Source organism: Tachypleus tridentatus, chromosome 9 (genome assembly GCF_004210375.1).
Source record: "Tachypleus tridentatus isolate NWPU-2018 chromosome 9, ASM421037v1, whole genome shotgun sequence".
In the NCBI taxonomy this organism is placed as follows: Eukaryota; Metazoa; Arthropoda; class Merostomata; order Xiphosura; family Limulidae; genus Tachypleus; species Tachypleus tridentatus.
This window is the reverse complement of record NC_134833.1, coordinates 113,965,012-113,988,666: the sequence shown is the minus strand read 5'-3', so window position 1 is coordinate 113,988,666 and position 23,655 is coordinate 113,965,012. Positions and strand designations below refer to the sequence as shown.

Genomic DNA, 23,655 nt, shown 5'->3' with positions numbered 1-23,655 from the left:
AAACAATCTCGCGTCCTAAGGCTATTGGAAACTGTTTTGGATAGTCTTAATACCGAAATAAAATCGTAATAATAAACGCAGAAAATAAGAGCGCTTTATCTTAGCGATATGGATGCATTAAAGTATTCGATAATTTGTATAAGTTATCGTAATTCGAATCCAAAGTCTGGTGTTAGTATAACATTTACATGAAGATGATAATTTTGTATGGAAGCAAAGATTCTAAAACGACACAGACGAAAGGTTCACGTTAACATTTGGTAAGTTATTCCCTATGGGATATCTAAGAAAGAGACAAAACACCTGTGTATATATTACAAGATGATTCCATAACCTCGTGTGTATATTACAAGATGATTCCGTAACTTCGTGTGTATATTACAATGCTTTAATTTCATCGACCATAAAAACAACAAAACGAGTTACATGTTGTGTATAGAGGTAAGCTGAATTTTAAAGTACGAATTTTACAAAATACTTGGTAAGTAATGAAACTGAAGTAAATTATTTTGAAAAGCATCTGTTTATCAAAATGCAATAAAAGACGTAAATTTGCACCAAAAAAACAACAAAAGACTGAAAATTCACGGAATATTCACATTTTTACGAGCCTTTCTTACAGTGTTCATAACCTGGTGTTTAAAAACTATGAACTTCATAAACGGCCGTGTCGTGACCAACAGGCTGTCTAAGTCTTATCTGTTCGCCGCAAAACTATGTCGTTTGGCTTTATAAAAAACCTTACTTTGTTATGTCCATCATACATTGTTTCGTGCGCTCCCGTGCTCACGAGCAGCGACGAACGACTAATTAAAATACCGCTTCTGGGCCAGCGATTCGTCCTCGAGATGGAAAGCCAATGAGCATGCGCAGGGCGGGTCCAGCGCCTCACGAAACGTTTGCCTCCTCGTATCAGTGTACCTCCGATCTTCAAGGTGAGTAAATCCGTTCACAGCGGGAATGTGTGTGGATGAGGTTATGCCATATTTCGTACGTCAGTTCGAAGTTTAGCTGTAAAGGAAGGGGCGACTTCTTTCAATCCCGTGACAACAAATCTGCTGTGGGCTTAAGATCATGTTACCTTATACTGCTGTGCTATGAGACATATTAAGTTAGCTGTTTTTATTAACATTAGAAATTCTTGACAATCGCGTTCTGTTTCTTAACTACTAAATCACAACGCGTTCTTGTAGGCAGTCTAGCGGTGACCAGAGAACTTACTGACAGCGAGCATACTTTTCTCAGTCGGTCGACGTATGGACATGGAGTATGTGCTACTTGATCCTCAACTCACATGCTAGGATATCACTATCTCTGTGCTAAAATGTTTGCGATCTTTCTAATTACTCTTTCCATCTTACACGTGTTGGAAGCGTCAGGGTCGTTTGAATTACAGATTTTAGGAATACAGAACTCTAGGGGTGAACTACTGAACAGATCTTGCTGTGGTGGTGAGGCGAGAAAAGAAGAGACCTGTCCGAGGGAATGTAACACTTATTTTCGCTTGTGTCTGAAACAGTATCAATCACAGATTACCGCCAAGGGATCGTGTACATTTGGCAGCACGTCTTCATCGGTTGCCGTCGGAAATTCCTTTTCAGTTCACAATGAGCCGGAAAAAGAAGTGGTTCTGAAGCTGCCATTTGAATTTAGATGGACGGTGAGTTTTATACCCAGCAATTTCATGTTGTTATTCTTTGAATTTACGAAAGCATATTTCTTCCCTCGACTTTAAAAATGTAACTTTGAAAGAAAACTGTAGCTAGTGGTAATAATTCACTTATGTTATTATAATGAATATTAATTCAACCTTAATTGTTAGTAATGTTTACGGATATTTAAGAATGGTATTATACACCATTAGTATTAACTACGCACGTGACGAAAGATGTCCGAAACACCACATACTTAGTGTTGATTTTGCCCTAACATTTATTTGATTGAGCAATTGAACATAAAATTAAAATACACGAACCAGTTTTCGCTGTGATCAACAGAGAAAGTGGAAAAGAAAAAAGGGTGTTAAGTGTAAACAAAAGTAAAGAATACAGCTCGAACATAAATCAAAATGGCTTTTGAAGTATAGTATCATAAAACAGTACATTTCCGGTAAACATATTCTATCTCAAGAGTAGGAACTTGGACAAGTGTATGACGAATTTAGTTATATTTTAGTTATACTTATCCCTTCATTGCAGTTCTAGTTTATTCCCTGCGCGTTTTTGTTGTTTTTATGTTGTTTTTTGTTATAATATTGACATGTTTTCTACGTAGTTTCAGAGACACTAAAAACAGCTTGTATTAGCAGTACTCAAAAAATCGTCTGCTTAACAGTTTCAGGCCTACTGTGTAGAGTTACGTAATTTATTCGTGAACAATTTACTGTTAGCCAGTGGTATGAATCTTCCAATTCCTAGAACTTCTCTAACAGTCTCTTTGATTCTTAGGGGGATAGTTGGGGGAGCACTTGTACAAGTATTGTTGATCATGTTTGTTTGCTCGTTGTTGCTATTGTTCTAAATTATGATGGCTAAATAGAGACACAAAGCTGCATATATAAAAAGGTGAAAGTCAGAGAAGCCTTAAGATTTACAACAAAACTTCTGTGAAACACACTTGCTGAAGAAATGTCGTAGTTTAATTTCTTTTTTTTTTATTATAATCTACTCATTATTCATCACTAGAATTTATGAAACATATTACGTGCGAAGCCAAGATGGATGTTAAGGAAATAATGTTATTATATGCTGTATATTTTACGTAACAACGGAGAGATAGGGTTATAGCGAGCACTGCTTCGATTTGCATGTTGCCAACATGTACAAAATACACTACTGTGTTATTGATTACCCAAGTCAGCGTCAAGCTTCTGTCTCGAGCTGAAACTATGTAATGAGACAAAATCATCGACTTAACTGTGCAATGCAATTAGTATAAAACTGGAAAAACGTTGTTTGAGTTCATAGTCGATTGTGGCTAACACGATCTCGATTTGCAATTTCCACTATTGGTTACTTTTGTCACGTTTAAGGCCCTATATATTCCCTATACAATTTCTAAGTACTGAGGTAGATTTCTAGAACTGTAGTCTATTTGTATGTGACACTGGCATGCCATGTGTTAAAGTATAAGGCAGATGGGCATGTGACCCTCCCCCGTTTTTCCAGTTAGTGTTCATACACTAATACTAACAACTCTGTTGACTTTGTTGAGTTTTTTTTTGGTTTTTGTTTTACCCCCACATCGTCCAACAAAGTTAGGCAGTCATGGCTGATGTGTACTTTAGATAAAAAGTTTAATGTTTGGTTGTAGAGAGTTAAATCATGAAAACTGTCTTTTTTGAAATTCTGCAGCTTGAGTTTCTCACAATGTTCGGGAACTTTCGTAAGAGTACAAAATTGTGTTAAACCAATCTTTTTATGATCATCGACTAAAGTTTAACCAAGAAATACACGTTGGTCAAACATCAGACTGATGTTTCGGGATAAGTGTTTATAGAGTGACTTTGTGTGACATTCATGTTATTTCACTGTCACAACTGCAAACGAGTTTTATTTTATTTTATTTTTGGTATACCCTCGTGTTCTGCACATGCGTGGTAGAGAATCACAATTTTCTCTTTGATACTGCGCTGGGAAAACGTTGGTGCAATAACAAAACGGCCCCGTCTTCCATTACGTAGGTTAAATTACTGCAGCATTTGTCTCATGTAAATACCGACCTAATTGCTAATATAATGGTAAAATAATACAATGTTTATATATATGAGCCATGAGTTAGCGTATTCAACAATGTAATTGCTCAAATATTAAAAAAAATAAACACATATATTATGTGCCTACATTATTACCGCTGCTACACAATATTGATGGAAAATGATACATGCTTACGTGCTCCTGAAAAAGCTCGTGGGAAACAAACCTTTTCAAACGTGGGTTGCTAAGAAACCAGCTGGAGTTGGCTGGTTGCCCAGTGCGATGACACGTTCCGAATCAGCTGTGACCGAAGTCTATGTAACTAACTAGGTGCAGAATTTGTGTTTTTGGTAATTCTCTGGTACTATACTTCCTTCTTCCTACGATAATTCAGTTGTCCGTCAATGATTTGTAAAACCACCATTGTATTGATGAATTGTGTTGCACACGTGTGGTTTGAATAATGTAATACAATGGTGTCGCTATTGAACGAGTTGTTACTGTTTTCGAAATATCAAATAAAATGAGGTTTATTAAACTTTTCTTCGATATTGATTTACTTAAGTCACTTCGAGTCAGTTTGTTATGCGATGTTGACTTCATTAGTTGCTAAGTAACGTTTTCTTTCTAACGCACATATTGGCTTACTCTTGACATACTAAAGTCTTGCTAATAAGCGTATACACGTTTTTAAAATTAAACACACCCGCACTTTTTCTAATACGCTATAAACGGTGCGAGATGATAACAGACAAGAAAATGCAAGTAGGATGGTAATGTGGTGGTTAGAACACAGTCCAAATGGAGATGGAGTGTGTTCGAAATCAAGATATGAAAGGGTAGAACAGTCTTAACCTTATATAGTTAGTTAGTTAGCCCTAATTATCCAGTAGCTCTGCGGGGATGAAAGATATCGTGGAAGTAGTTGCCGTGGGGTGGGGAGAGGACAACATACAGGGAAGGGAGCGAATAAGCCTGTGGACTGGGGCGGAGGCCACAGGTTGTGATTGATTCAGTGCAACAGGCAGAGAACTTGCAGCAGGCACTGTGGCTACCGTCTGTAGTCGGCCGATGATCATTTTTCTGGCCAGTAAGGCCGCCGGCAATGCTCTGTTGCCCCTACCTTTTGCTTGCCGACATGGTAGACTTGAACACTCCTTTATTCTAAGCGCATGCTTATCATAGCTAGGCTAGTCTGCTTTCCCACAGAGAAAACCTGCAGACATGTTTGGCGTGGGTTGCCACCATGGCGAGCGTGGACTTGTATGTATAAAAAGACCGGAACGTGTTTGTTTATATCTTATACAAGTTCGTATTTGTTTTGCCGAAAAATCCTGCGTATTATTTCGGGCAAACACTACAGTAATATTCGTGTCAAAATGTATTAACAAGTGTAAGTAAATCATAGAAAATAAATGCTTGGTGTCAGTTTCTTGTTATTTGAATTACATGTCAACTTCTTTCGTATTCTTTACACACACACACACTATCCATGACCCCTCCACATTTTACACGTGTAAAGGAATATTGGAAATTTGAGGGTCATTTATTAAAATGAAAAGAAAAACAAACGACTTCGTAATATCCAAATGTCTCCTGGTGTTTGCCTTCGAAAAGATATGTAGCATTTTCTATTTTCTGTAACCATTTCTCAGACACGTGGGTCGTATGTTTTGTTTCGTAACACCGTATTTGGTCGGTTGTCGTAGCGACAAAACCCCGTCGTGATGGCCTCGGACCCAATGCTGGCTTCACTTTTTACCTGTTTTAGTTTGACTCACTCAAGGCATGTCTCTAGTACGTGTTCTCATTTTGGTACTTGTTTGATGGTAGCCATTGTGTTCGTTGTTAGGTGTTCATAGAGAGAAGGTGGACTTAAACCTAGTTAAACAGGTAGTCAGGTTTCGTGGTTTTAAGCACTCCACCAGTTCTACACGTAACAGGTTTTGAATGGTTTTTACAATTAAATTAGGTCACTTTCATCCGTCTTAACTACGAAGGTTGAAACGTAAAAAGTAAAACCAAAACTAGAGCAGAAAGGCAAGGTAAAAATAAAATAGAAATGTCACTTAAGTGACACAACGTGATCAAATGTAGAGTGGATAAAAAAATGCAAAAAGAATTGCATATTTGCTAGCTTATTAAGATAAAACCACCAACCGTAACGTAGTATTGTGATAGAAAATTTCACAGATATATATATATATGTGTGTGTGTGTGTGCGTACTTAATTGTTCCCAGTTCGTTCTTCGGCCCGGCATGGTCAAGTGGGTCAAGGCGTTCGACTCGTAATCTGAGGGTCACGGGTTTGAATCCCTGTCGCACCAAACATGCTCTCCCTTTCAGCCGTGGGGACGTTATAATGTTACGGTCAATCCCACTCTTCGTTGGTAAAAGAGTAGCCCAAGAGTTGGCGGTGGGTGGTGATGACTAGCTGCCTTCCCTCTAGTCTTACACTAGTAAGTTAGGAACGGCTAGCGCAGATAACCCTCGAGTAGCTATGCGCGAAATTCAAAAACAAACAATATTTCGCTCTTCGAATTAATAACGCACATATGTAGTTTTACGTTAGAAATGTAGTTCTAGGAGTTAGGTATTTCAAAACAGTTAGAGAATAAGCAGTTTTGGGTGAACAGAAACTCTCAGGTTAACAGTCTGTTTACCTATTTACCGGCTGAGTTTTCAGTTTGGACCATACTGAAAACTTTTATATTTGTACTTCTTACAACTCTCAGTATAAAACAACAAAGCCACCTACTCTTTATAAAATAGAGAGGAAATTTCAGTAATGATTCATTGAATTCAGTACAGAGTTGTTGGTGATTTATTGTGTGTGCGACTCGTCTTAGTAGAGACTGTGTAATCAGTAATTATGGAACTGATATCGAACGGTTGAATAAATAGTTTATATAAATGTGTTTGGAAAATCGGTGGACTATATGGTCCACAGGGCCTTATGCAGGAATTTAAATTTAACCACACACGTTAAAAATATAGAAAGTACATGAAGATACGTCATGTACATAGAAAAAAAGAACACGTTACACTTAACAAAATGGCAGAGTTCGTATGCATAAAGTTATTGTGGGAGGGGGAGGGTAGGTCCCCCTGCTAGTCCGCCTCGTGCACGCCCGTAATGGGCCTCATGCCTAATTCTATGGTTAAGCTGGTTTAAACACTGAAACATTCAATGAAACATTAACGTCAACACTGCAACATTCAGGGTTAACATTGAGGTTAACAGTGTGACCCAGTTTAATTATTGCAACATTCAGATATAACATTGAGGTTAACAGTGTGTGACCCAATTTAATCACTGCAACATTCAGAGTTAACACAGAGGTTACAATGGCGTGACCCAGTTTAATCACTGCAGCATTCGGAGTTGACACAGAAGTTAACATGGTGTGACCAAATTTAATCACTGTGCATCCAACAGGTGTGTTTTTCCGAAATAAAAAGGCCGCTACATTTATGCAGAGGTGCCTACAAGTTCACATGTAATGAAATCACGTGTATTTAGTGACATGACTTGTAATGACTTTATAGTGTAAGAAAGGATAATTGTAAAGTTGTATTGTTACTTACTGATACGTAAGAAAGGATAATTGTAAAGTTGTATTGTTACTTACTGATACGTAAGAAAGGATAATTGTAAAGTTGTATTGTTACTTGCTGAAACTGTAGGAAGGATAATTGTAAAGTTGTATTGTTACTTACTGAAACGTAAGAAAGGATAATTGTAAAGTTGTATTGTTACTTGCTGAAACTGTAGGAAGGATAATTGTAAAGTTGTATTGTTACTTACTGATACGTAAGAAAGGATAATTGTAAAGTTGTATTGTTACTTGCTGAAACTGTAGGAAGGATAATTGTAAAGTTGTATTGTTACTTACTGAAACGTAAGAAAGGATAATTGTAAAGTTGTATTGTTACTTGCTGAAACTGTAGGAAGGATAATTGTAAAGTTGTATTGTTATCTGATGAAATTTATCAAAACGTACTACAAACTATAGACAAAATATAACTTATGTTTGAAATATTTCGGAATTTACTGTATTGGAGTTTTGAATAAAAACACTCGAGCTGCATTATCCTGAATAAGCAATTAACCTTGTTGATTAAAATTCATGTTACGTTGTAGACGCTTTTTCTTCATTTTCCTAGTTAATATGTCGAGAAAATTTGAAACTGAGATGTGTAAAATAGGAATTTCACATCTGAAACAGTGTTTAAACCTTGGTGATGGTTACGGCTCTTATCGTGGGTGGGCCAAACCGGGACTACAAATATAGAGAAGAAAGAGAAGATTGTTAACGTGATGACAGCCACAGTTTGTTTGTCATCACACTCTAATCAAGTTTGTCATTTTACCTAACAATGTGTGAGATGAGCATTATGTCCTCTTTAGTATTATTTAAAATGAAGTTTATTTTGGAACTTGCCGTCTTTAAAAAAATAAAATGATCAGAAGAGCAATGAGAATGATTCCATGCTCTCACTCCGCAGCCGTTTTTTTGGATTTTTCGTTTCAACGTCCACTTGAAAGTCGGCACTAATCCGATCACTTTTTTACATATTTATTATCATAAAACTAAAAAACATTCCGTATATTTCCGTTATAGAAATGTTTTAAAACGATCCGTACCAGATTTGGGAAGCATCATATTTCCCTTAAAGAGTTCGCATAAATCAGTTTATTATTTTTCGAGATACACGCGCTCACATGCATATACACAGATTCATAATGCAATACCCCTCTCTCCCCCCGTCCTTTCGGGAACGAGGGTAAAATCTTAGTTCGGTATTTTGACGTGTATATATTTCATAACCTTGGGTTAATAAAACACTTAGCACTGCATAGTTCTTATTTAGCCAACGCGTTCAACCAAGACGTGATCCATCTGAAACCGCTAGGCTCTGAAATGTGTTTCAACTAAAATATGAAAATTCTGATTTTAACATGATATCCAATTAACACATTTAGATTCTAAAACTATACTAGCATTTTCGAACTAGTCATCATACGATTTCCATTCAATTTAAGATTTAGACTGCATGTTTATATACTTCTTTCCCAAATATAATGTATTTCCATGTCTGAATATTGATTTCATACTTTCTACAAATAAAGATAGGATGTCCTTACGAGATTTTAAAGCTTTATCTGCGTTTTGGTGTTATGGACTAATTAGTTTCTTTTTTATTAAATTAATTATTTTACACTAAATGTGGCCTTGAGGAATAAGCTAAATTATTATATATTGAATATTTCTGTACAGCAGATTTTATTGGGTTGAGGAATAATTCGTGAGCGTTTTTTCAAGTTAAAAAAATATATTCATAAATGAAACGCTTTCGCAAAATATTTCATGTCATTTGGTAGATAATTTTTTGCTCTAATAGATGGTGTGTTTGATTTTCATATGTATTTAATTTTTGCTTTCATTTTCAGCTCATTAAATGGAATGTCAAGTGGACAAAATCGAGCATTTTCGACACCATCTGCTTTTCGCATTTAATTTCTTGCAATTTCGTTTACAACAATGCATACTATATACCTAGGTATTACATGAAATAAAGTATCATAATAATTGTTTTGGGTGTAATGTGTTCATGCATTGAAGTATTGTATAGTCTTGCATGTAATGCTTGAATGAAATTATTTAAAAACGCTCACGAATTATTCCTCAACCTAATACGAATATCGGCTGTGCGATCGATATTCACTCACCACTGTAATCATGATTTTTTTTTTATCAGTCGTCTATTTCAACAACGCCCTCTATAGATTGATAAACTTATGATATTTGTCATTTTCGAAAACCATAAAATTAGGAAATTGCTAACGTATTTGCTCTTGCAACTTTGTAATCATAATAATTGATTTTCTTTTAATTCTATAATTTATTTTAAGGAAGTTTCATCATTCTAGTTCCCCCTTCTTAGGTTAGCTCACTGAAAAGTTTGAGGGCTTATATCGCTAAAAATCGGGTTTCGAGTGAACAGAGAACATTGAGTCCGTTGTGTAGCTTTGCGTTTTACGTGAAAAAACATTCTTTATGCTGTAAATGATCCTTTTGAACCATTAAGTCGAATGGTGTGAAAATACTTTCAACTAAAATAATAATTCAAGAAAGAAACACACTTTAGTGGAGATAAGTGATTTAAAATATTACATGGTAAATATTAAAAGTTGTTTTACTTTTCAATATCTTGTAGTTAAGCCTATCTATATCTCGTGAGCGTCTGTACAGAAACTAGAAATATGGGAGGTTGGTTGATAAACCTCTTTCTTTGTTATATTTCCCCGAATAAAACGAAAGAGGTAAGTTTGCTAAAAACAAAGAAGAAATAGTTTACATTTGTTTCCATTTTGATACACTATAAGTTTGACAAAATAAATACGGGTAGTAACATTAAATTAAAAAACCAGAACGTAGTATGGTTCAGCAAATAAAATTAGTATGTAACTTGTATCTTCCTCCATTACATGCATATTTAAAGATAAGAATAAGCACCTTAAAGACTATTATTATTACCTCACTGGCAGTGATAGCAAGCTGTAGATGTACTATCTTTTCTCAAGAGGTTTCCTTTATTTCGTATTATTACTTTAATATCAAATATACCTGATCGGAATGTATGTGTGTCTGTCCCTCTGTTCGGTTTTTTTTTTAATGACCAATAGTAGAAATTATTAATTTTGAAACTTTAAACCTACTATTGGTTTTTGGATCTTCATAATGCACACTATATTGGTTGCAATTAACTTGTGTACGGGTTTTGGACATCGGCGATTTGTTAATTATCGTTAATGACGGATCGCTCGAGGCGCTTAGCCTCATAGGGTTCTGTATTACCTGAACAGAGACGTGATGTGATAGTATTCGGTGTAATTACAGAGTAGGAGGTCCATCTGGTATTGTATTGTATCATGTTAATAATGATGGCTATGCTGACCAGGGGGAATCTCATTAACACTACAGACAGACATGCACTGAGAGAGACCAGTAGATAGACAGAGGGAGAGGCGAATAATTTGTTAGAGATTGTTGTTGTGACCCCGTTTAGGCGTGATATATTAGGCCTTCGGAATATGCATACACGTGTGTATAAATGATTACAATCTGGTTTGTTCCCTGAATGACCATGACTTAATTCGTGTGTAGATTTCTCATGGACAATAAAAGGTAAACCAGCAACACGGGAGTCAAGTTCTTAGACTCTGAAAAGGCTAATAACCATTTATGCCACCTCCCATAGCGTTCCACTAGCATCCATGGTCAACAACCCCCTTTTACCCCCATCTTTGTCGGTTAACTGGTTCTGTAATAGGCGGGAGGTTGTCTAGGGTTAAGAAAGCATTCTTAGTGTTAGTCACGTCATGCATACATAGCTCTTTAAGGACCATGTAATAAGTATTAACTTCGATATAATTGTTTATGTATAAGATGCCAATTTGAATTTTTCATAAAACGAAAACCATAAATACAAGGATTTTGTACGAATAAACTGAACAGTCATGGTGAATATTTGTACCGTTTTTCTAGGCACGTGTTATTCTGGTAGTAAATGACATCAGTTGTCTTGCAAAGTCCAAACTTGCACCTCTTTCCATCAGAAACTGAGAGTAATATACAGATATTTATGAATGTCTGATTCTTGTTCTAGTTGGTATTTGGCATAATTCGGTCAGTGTGATGCAGGGAAGCCACGTGATATACAGTAAACATTTATCTGAGAAAAGGGGAAGTGTGCTGTCTCTGACAAGACGATTCCTGAAGTATGTAGAAAAACAAGTAAAATAATGAAGATATATATCATCGAGGGAATCAGTGTAAATTGCATTATTTTCCATTCCTTGTTCACACTCATTAAAGCAAACTTAACAGCTTAAGATGATGTGACAAGTATTTTAATCAAATGGTAAACGCTTGTTTTTCTCTTCCCCTGTCTCAAAATAATGCTGTTTTCGTACGATCCCCCGTTGTTAATTTTTGAACTAGTTTTTTGGTAATTTGCTCCGCCCCTCGTCTACTATTAGTTACGCCACTTTATACTGTTATAGGTTGTTTACACGTGTTTAAAAATACCTCAGGGTATTTTGAAGAACATCTTACAATAGAATTATCCCTGTTTTATATTTTTTGAATGCACAAAACTTTCCTTGTTACTTAACACATTTTACAAATAAAAGTCCATTAGTAAAAGATGAAAAAAAAAGAGAATAATGGTCAGATTTGCTGGCAGCCATTTTTTTCATCTGGACTAAAATTCGTTTATTTGCCAAAAGCTTAAAGATATTCCAGCCAGAGCTGGACATGACTATAATTTTATAAATAAATGTACCATGTGCAAGAACTAATACATCAAAGATTATAGTTACTTCTCGTTTTATTAAAATCCGTATTTTTTGTTAGAATGTGATGGGAAACAAGTTGTTTTTGAGTCAGGATAAAGAAGAGATTGATCTTTAATCTAGAATCCTGTCACTAGGGGGGGGACGTTACCATTGGTGATTGGCAAGTTAATAACTTGTGATATTCACCCAAAGCTACCTGTTGAACACGCTGTACATTTCAGGTCTTTAATGAAGTTTGTAAAACGTTCGCTCTTCTTGTAAGGCGTCACTTGTGGCTAAAGGCGCCGTTGTTAGCGTTCCTATGGAGCCCTTATCTTATTTAAACCAGTCTGGAGGGTGGAGACTGTGGTGATTTATATACATTAGTTTTGAATGCCGTCGGTACGGGCTCCTAAATACGTTTGTGAAGTTTGTACAGCAAACAGTGTTATCTAGCAGGCTTCGAAGGTTGTATGCACGATAAAAGTTACATAAATAACGAATAAATTAACAGTAGCCACCAATCTTAATAAGTCTAACATAAAAAACATGCATAAGCTTGAAACCTTAATACACATAAAACAGTTTTATATACGTGCGTACAAGTATGACAGTAGTACGTTAAAGTGTAGGCGTATGGATCGATTTAATTTTAAGGGGTGAAAAGAAAGCTAAAATGTTTCTTACAGATAAAACGTTTAATGGCTATTTAAAATTTGTTTTTCCTGATTAAGAAACATTTAGTTGAACAACAGACCATTAGCCGAGTAACTCGACATACTTTGTGTTATAAATTTCCACGAGTAATGTTTGACCGGAACATTGATTATTCAAATCTTTTTCCTCTTGCTTCATTGATCCAGACCTTTTAACACAATTTTTTTCATCTTCTGCTCGATTGGTTTGGTTTGAATTTCGCGCAAAGCTACTCAAGGGCTATCTGCACTAGCCGTCCCTAATTTAGTAGTGTAAGACTAATCATCACCACCCACCGCCAACTCTTGGGCTACTCTTTTACCAACTAATAGTGAGATTGACCGTCACATTATAACGCCCCCATGGCTGAAAGGGCGAGCACGTTTGGTGTGACGGGGATTCGAACCGGTGACCCTCGGATTACGAGTCGAGTACCTTAATCATCTGGCCATGCCGGGTCTCTTCTGTTCGAAACGTTGATCTCGCAATTCTTTATCTCTTACTTTATTAAAGCGAAACGTTTAGCAAAGATTTTCTGTTCAAAACTTTGAAGACGAAAGTTATTTCTCCTCATTTGGTTGAGATGTTAATATAGGAATTTTAACTTTAATTTTTTACAGATTTACACATTGAATATTAAGTTACGTGTATTGTTTCACTGTAATAATGCCCCTGATGGCTCAGCAGCAAGTTTGAAGGCCTCTAACACTTCAATTAGAGGTTCAATATCTATTATGAGGAAAGCGCTGATATCTTATTTTGTAGCTAGGTGTTAAAACAGTCAGCAGCAGCAGTATGATAATAGCAATAATATAAATTACTAGCTCCGGAATCCTCGAATTATGATGTTTTCATACGGGCTTTACTATATTCATTCAGACTTTTGTTTTGTAAATTGAAATCTCCCGGAGAGACAGCGGTTCGTTTACGGGCTTACAACGCTAAAAAGTAGTGTTAGATTCCCCGCGGTCGACACAGTAAGATAGCCATTATGGCTTTGCTCTGGAACAACCAACCAACTGTAAAACGGAAGTGGGCCTTCTCGTTGGGTTTTCGTGACGTAGGTTTGTTTTTTTATTGTTAAGGAAGTAAGTTTTTGAGTGACAAGCTGCCTTATTCTTCCACATTTAATAACTCAACCAATAAAAATATGAAATAGTTATTTCATCAACGAATGACAACATTTATAGTGACGTAATAATTATGACATTTATTTTTGTTTGTTCTTGTTACTATAACTTTGAGTATTTTTATATTAACAGTGTCAGGATTTCTCAAATTTTGTTATTCGTTATTAAACGTAAAATTTCACAATGAGATGTCTGTGCTCTGTCCAGCGCTGGTATCGAAACCCGATTTTAACGTTCTAAACCTAAAGACTTGTCAGTGAGCCATAGGGGGCGTCTTGTCAAAAAGGATTACAATCAAGTTTTCATTCAAATCCATTTACCAACCTACTGTTACTATACGGAATTTGTTGTTGATTGTTGCTCTTCTAGAAAAAGTGGTAAACTTATTACAAAAAGAGAAAAGCTGGATTTGTTTTAAGTTTTGACTCAGTGTTTTCCGAAACCGCTTATGTATATTTCTAAACTGTTTAACATAACCAAACTAATTAACGAGCTTTCATTACTTACTACGTGCAGTATTTTGAGATAACCTACTTTTAACCATTTAGATCAGGTGTAAACAGAGTAGAAGTAGAGCAAATAAGGTTTGATTTGTTTTGAATTTCAAAGCTACATGATTCTGCTTCATTTAGATTTAAGTCTTGTGCTTTGACCTCTTCCTCTCTGACTATGGACGTACTTTCTTCTTCACAATGCATGTTATTTTTAATTCTTCAGCATAGGTCTTAGGCATTTGAAAAGCCATGACGGTTGATCTCTGGTCAGACTTGATGTCCTAGGCGATTTCTCTCACCAATCTCTGGAAAAGGATTTGTCGGATGAGTACTCCAGTTGACTTCTGGTAATGACGGATTTCACGGAGGGTTACAGAGAGTGTTGGTTTAGTTTTAAGTTCGCACAGACCTGGTGATTCCTAATTCAACAGTGATAGATTACAGGGAGGGCGGCTTGTCATCATTATCTACCGCCGACTCTTGGGCTACTTCTTTGCCAACGAATGGTTGGATTGACCGTGACATTATAACGCCTCAAGGCTGAAAGGGCAAGCATGTTAGGACGAGGATTCGAACCTGCGACCCTCATGTTGCGAGTCGAGCGCCCTAACTATGTGGCCGTGCCAGAGCAAATAATAACATAAACTAAACCAGGTGATTTACGACCTGAAGTTTGCGGGAATTAGGACAGAGATGGAATTTTATGGCAATTACAATAAATAAGAATTTACATTTCAAGGTTGTTATTTACTTCATAGTCTGCAACTCAGTTGCAGGTAATAACTATAAACAAAAACCAATGACAGTATAACTCATCCGATCCTGATACTTCTCCCATTAGCTGTAACAAATACAGAAAACATTGTCATTAGAAATGTTAAGTTTCTTACGCTTAATTTATATTTAGTTCTGTCTTGGCCAAGATTGGTAAGTAACGTCACGCTCAACTGAGACATATAAAGAAAGTTGTCGTTGATTGGCTGTTTAATAAATCCACCTACTTCTGTCGACACACTACATGCCCACACTATCTTGATCAAAGGAAAGTCACAGTTTTACCCCCTAATCCTACCCCCAGTTTATGTTTTTCTATACCATTTTTTATATGGATATCTTAAGTAAAAAACGAAGTGAATCTTTTCATTGCTGTTGCTGTCTTGCCAAAGTATTCACAAGTCTTGCGTACTTCTAAGCATCAAATCCAAGGATGAATGTATGGATTACGAAGTGGAAATTATTTAGTGTCAAGAACATGAGTTTATACTTGGTTTTAGCATGGAAAATTAAAATGTAAAAATTACATCAACCATTTTCGCTCTAATTAAGACATATAGATAAAGGTCACAGGTTCAAATCCCCGTCCGGTAAACCAGCTTGCTCTTTCAGCCGTGAAGGCGTTATAACATCACGATTAATCCCACCATTCGTTGGTAAAAGAGTAGTCTTAAGGGCGTGCGATGTGTTGTGTTTTCTCTAGTCTGTCACTGCTAAATTAGAAAAAACTAGCGCAGATAACCCTCGTGTAGCTTTGCACGAGATTCAAAACTAACCTTTTTATTGTACGTTTTTCCAACAGCAGTAATAAGAAAATATTGCATAAAAATAATCCCACCACAGGAAGAATGTATTTAATTATGACTTAGAAACAAACAACATGGCGAATAAAACCATACAACGTAGTATAACTTTTACACGTAAACCTAAATATTTACTTTATGTATTTTTGCTTGTTACAGCACGTTTTATGTTTTTCCCTTGTTATGATACTCAGCGAGCGATTAAATAGAATTTGTTTGAAAACAGTCTCGTGTTTTGTATAAAACCCTGTTTTTGTTTTGCATGTTACAACACGTTTCGTGGTTAAATTATTATGTTTTTCTATATTATTATGTTTTTTTAATTATTATGTCCTGTGTTTTATATAAAACCATCAGCAGTGATGTTTGGGATTAACTGCGATGTTGAGATCATTTTTCGTTTATGTTATTAGGGACCGTATAACTAATAAGTTATCAACCCCCAAGCAGTATGGTGCATAAAATATTGTATAAAAACATGTTGGTGTGCATACGTAAGTTATGGGTAAAATATTTTAGTATTCTACATTTTCATAACAAGCGTAAAACAGCTTAGTAAATAAACAGTACATGAATAGAATAAATTACAGTAACTGACAGCATGTGGCTGATTCTCTTTCCGTTGTCCTGTTCATTACATTACGGAAAACACGCTGAGGAATTAAAACATTTCTACTGCCTGTTGTAAAAATTCGATATATCCGGTATAACTATTGAATTTCACTGCAGATGTGGTGTGCATATGTCCCCCTGTAATATTTCACAGTATGTTGCAATTTGACTCTAACTTGACATATATTGGGCATTTTAGACGATTTCAGTAATAAGAGTAGAAAATGTTTTTAATTCTTTAGAATTATTTTTCTTCTAATGTATCAACTTATAATTATTCCAGTTTGTATTTATGACAATGGGAAAAATTACGACATACTAGCTTCATAGTTTTTATATTCGCTGTCTTCAAATGAAGTTTTAAGTTTCTTGGCGTGGAGACTTTCACTGCTTGAAACAGAAAAATTGAATTTAAATAGTATCTGATAGTGTGGCCAGTATTTCTAGTGTCTTGATTGTTTGACTCTAGTGATAGTGTGGCCAGTATTTCTAGTGTCTTGATTGTTTGACTCTAGTGATGGTTTTTATTTTAATGTCTTATTTTTTCATTACCAGTGCCGTGTTTGTATCATAGTAACAGTAGGTTATTTTTATCAAGCCGTGTAATAGTTATCAACTTTCAAAAGTGTATTAATACATAACTATCAAAATAAATCTCGAATCAGATATTTGAATATTAAACTATTCTAAACACGATTTTTTAACTTCTATAATTGGAGGAACTTCGTTCATCGCTTAAGGTCGATTGTGCTGCCCTCTGTGATCATTTGCAATATTAAAAGAAAATAACACTTACGGCCTGCAATTCCTACCGCTCGACGGGTGATCTCTCGAGTCAAAGAGCTCGAGGGAAGGCACGTGTTGACCTTTGCTTTCACGGTCATGTCGTGGTACTTACCGCTATTTCCTGGATAAACTTTAGGACGGGAAGAATGTTAAAAGTTCCTGGCCTTACCTTTCATTGAATAATACAGCCTCATTTTTAAGGTCCGAGTGACTATATTTTAAATGTATATATTTTTTAATTTCTTAGTCTATGAAAACATGACATGAGTTATATACAAACAAAGCTGAAAGATGCTTATGACAATTTGTACTAGTAACTATGTTGTACACAGTAAAGTAAAAATAATACAATACATCCAAAACTGGATTATAAAGATCTGCGTATGACAAGATGTCTTTCTGTTATAGTGTTACGCAGGAAAGAAATCATACGTATGTTGCAAATATACAGATTATGACGAATATGCCTTGAGGTGCTTATATTTAATATTTCAAACCATTTTGTTACAAACATGACATCCATATCTCATATGTAATGACACTGAAGTGAAAACTTTCAAGATAAAGATCTTAAAAATTACGACGTAGTAATATATTTTAAAATGTTTTTACGTCACTTGTAAATAAAAAAACGAAGTCAAGCAAGGGTATGTTCTACCAACATGGTGGGGTTATGTTCTTTACTTCTCCTCGTCTTGTTGTTAGTTACTTAAAGAAACATGAAACTCTTTAATAATAACTATTCTAAATCGCTACAGTAGAACTTAAGGTAATTAAAACCGGAAAGGGGTAAGTTGGCTTGCCATATGCAGATGGAAGTTGACATCACAAGCATTGATTACTTTAAAAATTTGCATTACGTTGTCTGCTTGAGCCTTAGTAATCGAACTTCTAATAATGATTGATGAAGTTTTATACATCCATTTCATAGCACTTTAAGATGCGCCACCTTTCTCTATCTCTACCTCTCATTTTCTTTTTTTTTCTTTTCTTAGGAAAAATTTGTCCCGGCAGTTAAGTTATAGGTTTTAAATCGCCGAGCTATAGGTCTAGCGTTTCCGTCTGCGTAACGCTTCACTGACGTACGATCCTCACAAGAACTGTCAGAAATGAGTTGTTTTCTAACATACAGTAATATGCATTTGGTTGAATCCAAATATGTTTTTTCCTAAAAAAACATCTTATAATTATTCATAGAGTAAAACTTAATAACTTGTCGCTCATAAGTGTATGCTGTAAAATTAGTTTTTGTGCCATTATTATACAAGTGCACACTTGATACTTTTAAGCTCATATTAACCGTTAGTGAGAAAGTAGTTAACCTGGCGTAAAGATGTCGCCCCGTCCCTTTTTTTTTTTTTTTGTAAAACTATTCTCCGTAAATTTGCACGCGATATCAATAGCTTGTTTTGTTAGCATTTATTCAACCCTAAACTTGCATTTACTTTACAATAACATTTTTACCAGTTGTTCATTAATAACAGTCTGGATTCGTAACAAGTGCTGTTGTAAAATCTAAAAAATACTAAAACTGACTCCCCCAAAAAAATTATTTATTCTTTTACCATACCACAGGTCGTGCATGCGACCATATAGCCATGCGCGTGCTCGTGCTGTTTCATAAAAAAAAAAAAAAATCTACCGCAACCTTCAAGACGTGAAACAGAAATGTTGAATTCCAAGGACGATGGGGCGAGGTTGGGAAATTGGGGTTGGGGGAGGTACGTTTAACTTAGTGACAGACAGAGGTGGACAACATCTAGTTCAATCAGTCTCTCTACTGTCTTGCACAACTGTACAACACGTTGTAGAGCTACTGTTCGTAATTTTTTTCAGCTGTTCAAACATGTATTTATTTTAATCATACAAATAATAAAATTATTACCAAAAATTCAATGCAGTAATATATTTATGCCGCCAAATTTTGAAACTCACGGAGAACTTTCGAATTATTTAATTTTGCTTCAGATTTTTCATGACAAAATCCAAGTCTTTAACAGAAAGGAAAGGTTGAATAAAGTGATACAATGTTATATGCGTATGTATACACACACAGATACAAGTTTGTATATATAAACAATAGGCACGTGCGAGTAATACCAATAACATGGATAAACAAAACAAAAAAGCCTGAGTTGGCTGTTGCTCTGTGGGGAGGTTAGGGAAAACGTAGCGTGGTAGGTCCCTATTGCTTCGTAGTATGACCCCAAACACTAACATGACTTAACATGCCAGTTATATATATCAAAACAACCACTCTAATGAGCCCGTCGTTTATTACTGCCAGTTGTTAACATCACAACCAAATCTCCCTAGTAGACTGTTGATGTAATCCCAAGGCGCAAATACAAACACAAATGTTGAACTTGCACACGTGTGCAAGTAAACGTTTAACAGACGCGAACGGGATTTAACTCTGATATGCAGGAAATACGAAAATTTGAGCGCTATTGGTTGGTTATTGGTTTTGTGGCGATGCATGTACTTACATATATACATCAGTGTGCGTGTTTGAAATGTAACAAAACAGAAAAAAATATTCGCTCAGAATAAAATAAAATTTAAAACGTGCCGAACCGGTCTGCTCATTTGTATTTTGTAGTCTTGTAGTCTTTTGTAGTCTTCAATAGTTTTTTTTTTCTGTCAACATATAAAAATCGTTTGGATAATACACTTATCCATAAACTTTCATTCCTGGTGAGAGCTGATAAACTTGCTATTCAGCTGGTTATGGTATTTTCAAATCCCACAAGAACAGTTATATTTGTTGTGTTTGCTTTACAAAATGCGCTGCTATTTGTAAACTTTGTTTATCTAAGTCGAGCAGTTACTTGTCAAATATGAACGATATGAAGATTTTATTCACTTTGGCCTTTAACCTAGCTTGTTTGACCTCTCTTGGAGTTGTCAGGTGAATAAGTTCTTCGAAGTTATACTTGACTTGGAACATAGACATGCGAAAAAGTACTTGACCTTCTAAAACTTGGGTTTCTCTTTTCTAGTGGTGAAAAAAAAAGTTAATTTTTGATGTTAGATTAAGAGAAAAGCAGTTAGATTTTGTTTCAGTGTTTTATATTTTTCTTGTCGTTAATTTGTATAAGTCAAAACTTTGCAGACGTTCACTGGTAGCCGCCATATCTTTGAGGATCCCAGGATTCAGTGGCTCCCGACTTGTAATCTGATAACGAATCCGTGCTCCATGCAACTACACGTTCTCGTGACATAACGCGAGAACTGTATATTATGTTGTTATTTTAGTGACGTCATTTCGTCTGAAGAGTCTTTTAAGGTCAGGGCACAGTGTAAAGTAATACTTTATGGTCAGTATTAGCGTCTGGTAATTATTCACGAAGGCGAAACTCTAGAGTAAGTGAAAGTGTTAGTCGAAGTCTCGTGTTTTTTTCTATGTTTAACACGCAAGTACATGTTCTGAACAAAATCAAGTACATTGCCGTTTTTATTAACTCCAGTGATTAATAAAATCTCTAGGCTCCCGACAGTTTGTTCACGAATGGATCTGCTGATATGCTTAGTTAAAATACGTTGTAGTTGTGTTCATTCCAGTGAAGTTCAGACTATAATTAGGTTAATTTATTATATCTTTAACCGCAGGGCAAATGCACTTTTTGTATTTGATATTTTAGACCATCTGCTTGTAGTTGGTATACATGACTAGAGTTTTTTTTGTTAGTTTGCTTTACATAATTAGTATTACAGATAAGGTCTGGAAAAATCATTGATTATTTATTAGGTATCCAGAGTATCTTTATGGTCGGTGGGAGTGTCTGTAAAATGTTTACATTAAAACTAGGGCTCTGAAAATCGTTGATTCTTTATTGGATATCTGGAGAATATTTGTGGCCATTGTTAGAGTATGAAAAATGTTTTGTGATGAGTGTAGTATCTTCAGACAACACCTTCTTTGGTCAGTTTGGCATTAGTGTTTGGAAGGTCACTGTGGTCAGCTTGGTACCGGTGACTGGAGTATCTCTTTCGTCAGTTTGGCATCGGTTTTTGAAGAATCTATTATTGGCGTGGCATTAATGTTTGATAAACCTTCGTGGTCAGCTTGGCATCGGTGTTTGGAGAATCTATGTGGTTTTCTTGACTTTGTTTTCTAATGTATCTCTTTGGTCAGTTATAAAACTCAGAGGCTCTTTCAACCCTTACTCCGTTATAGAAAGCTGTCCCTCTACCATCAAAGTGTAACAAGTTCAATACACTGTTGAAATTGGATGAATTTCTTCTCTTCATAGTATATGAATTGACTTGCGCCGTAATAAAAATGATCTCATAATGTTATCTCGATTACGATATCACCCGGTCATCATGAGAAAAACATGAAACTGTATATTGGTCTTATAATATCGCATGAATAGCTGTATCTATAGGTCATGAAAACAAATACTTGAAGGAGTTCAGAACACGATCCCACGTTATTAATAACGAGGTTACTTAGTTTTGTTTGTTTATGTGCCAAAGCATCGAGCAGTAAATGGTACCGTTAATTACAAATAAAGTGACGGATCGTGTCACCGTCGTTCCTAGCGCCTTCCTTTATTATACTGTCGTCATGGTTAGCATTGATGTTTCTGTAAGCACCGTTTGTTTTTTCTTCTAAATTTCTTTTTATGGGATATCGTTTACGACGACTTCACATTCAACGATCAGATATCTTTTCTCGTGTGTTCACCCAGTGCAGTTTAATTTTTACATTTATTAATATAAACACAAACTTAATGCACATAATTAAAGTCTGTAATTGTTATGAGTTACTTTATTACTAACATTATCAGCATCAAAACTGTCTCAAGTGCTTCTAAAAACTCAGGTTATTGTTTAGAATTTTAAAGAAATGGAAACCATAATGTTGGTTTGTTTGCTTTGGTCGTGTGGTTATCGTATCGGGCTGCGAATCCGAAGATCGTAGGTTTGATTTTCCACATGACACTGAACAAGCACCACAATCTTCTGTGGGCACATGTATTATAAAAATAATTAATAATCCCACTATTCGGATCGAAATTATGGATGCTGCTAATTAAATTACTCCCTCTGGTGATCAGTAATATAAAAGTAGGGATGAGTATATATAAAGTGCATTAAAATACTCAACGTGAGTGACGTAGACAAATGTGAAGTGACGTTGTACGATCGTTGTCCATTTTTCCAACATTATTGTAATTGTATATTATACAAAGTTGATCGTTTAGTATTTCAAATACAGTTAAATATTCATACAATTTTCCTTGTATTTTGTTCAGATTTATGCCGATTCTTTGTTATATCGGTTTATTTTGAATTTCGCGCAAAACTATACGGGGGCAATATGCCCCAACTATCCCTGATTCAGCAGTGTAACACTAGAGGGAGTCAACACCACACACCATCAACTCTTGAAATACTCTTTTACCAACGAATAGTTGGAGTAACAACCTTCACATTGTAACATTGAAAGGACGGGGATTTGAACCCGTGACCCTCAGATTGGGAGTCAAGCACTCTAATCACCTGGCCATGTCGGGCCATCAGGGATTTCGAATTTTTTTTGCCTGTTTGTAAAGCACGAGCCGGATAATAAATATATATACTTTTTCATTTTAGATTCACTGACACGATAAAAAATCCCCCTGTTACGTGCGTAAGTCGTGATACAGTTTTCATTTTACATGCAATTGTTTCTAGTTTATTAGTATAAGAAAATATGAAGGGCTTGTTCTGAAGGATAGTGTAGGAGATGAAAAGTGTCGTAAAATTCAGTTTGTCTTAAATTAAAAACGAAACTAAAGACGAAGAATTATAACAAATATACACACTTGTACCTGTTAGTTGAATTACTAATATGTAATTCGTTTGTCTGTTATTCAAAGTAATTAACATAAAGTAACCGTGTATTTAAGTTATAAGAACAAACAATAAATGAACCGATTTGATAATGTGTTGTTTTCACAAACCGAATGTGATATGTGATACAAGATATGTCGTGTTGCTTCTAGCACAACATGTATTTGTACGGGTATATTGCACATCTCTTATAAATAGTTCGGTTTTTATACGTAAAACGTATTTGTAATTAGTTTAATCTTTTTTGCTTCTTCCTGAGGTTCAGATATATTAATCTATGAAAAACTGCACCCCTCCGTCCACAGAGGTATGTCTGCTTACTTTCAACGCTAAAAACTGGGTTTCGATACCTTTGATAGACAGGGCACAGATTGTGTTGTTTTGTGCGTAACTTTGAAGAAACAATGAAAACTTTTAAATTAATTATAAATATTACGTAAAAAGTCGAAATGAGAATGGGCCATTCTATCCCATAAA

The 23,655-nt window shown here is 35.5% G+C and overlaps 1 protein-coding gene across 4 annotated transcripts in view; it reads left to right on the top strand.

The window, feature by feature from the left end:
- Positions 1–913: 913 nt before the first annotated feature.
- The window catches only part of Ser (protein serrate), a 115,658-nt gene continuing 92,916 nt past the window's right edge, over positions 914–23,655 (top strand). For 3 of the 4 annotated variants that reach the window (XM_076456600.1, XM_076456599.1, XM_076456598.1), the window contains exon 1: positions 915–1,660. In XM_076456600.1, the coding sequence (XP_076312715.1) occupies positions 1,295–1,660 (366 nt within the window). In that variant the 5' untranslated portion in view covers positions 915–1,294. Of the gene's footprint in view, positions 1,661–23,655 lie in introns of all 4 variants that reach the window. The other variant, XM_076456601.1, reaches the window with a different exon arrangement.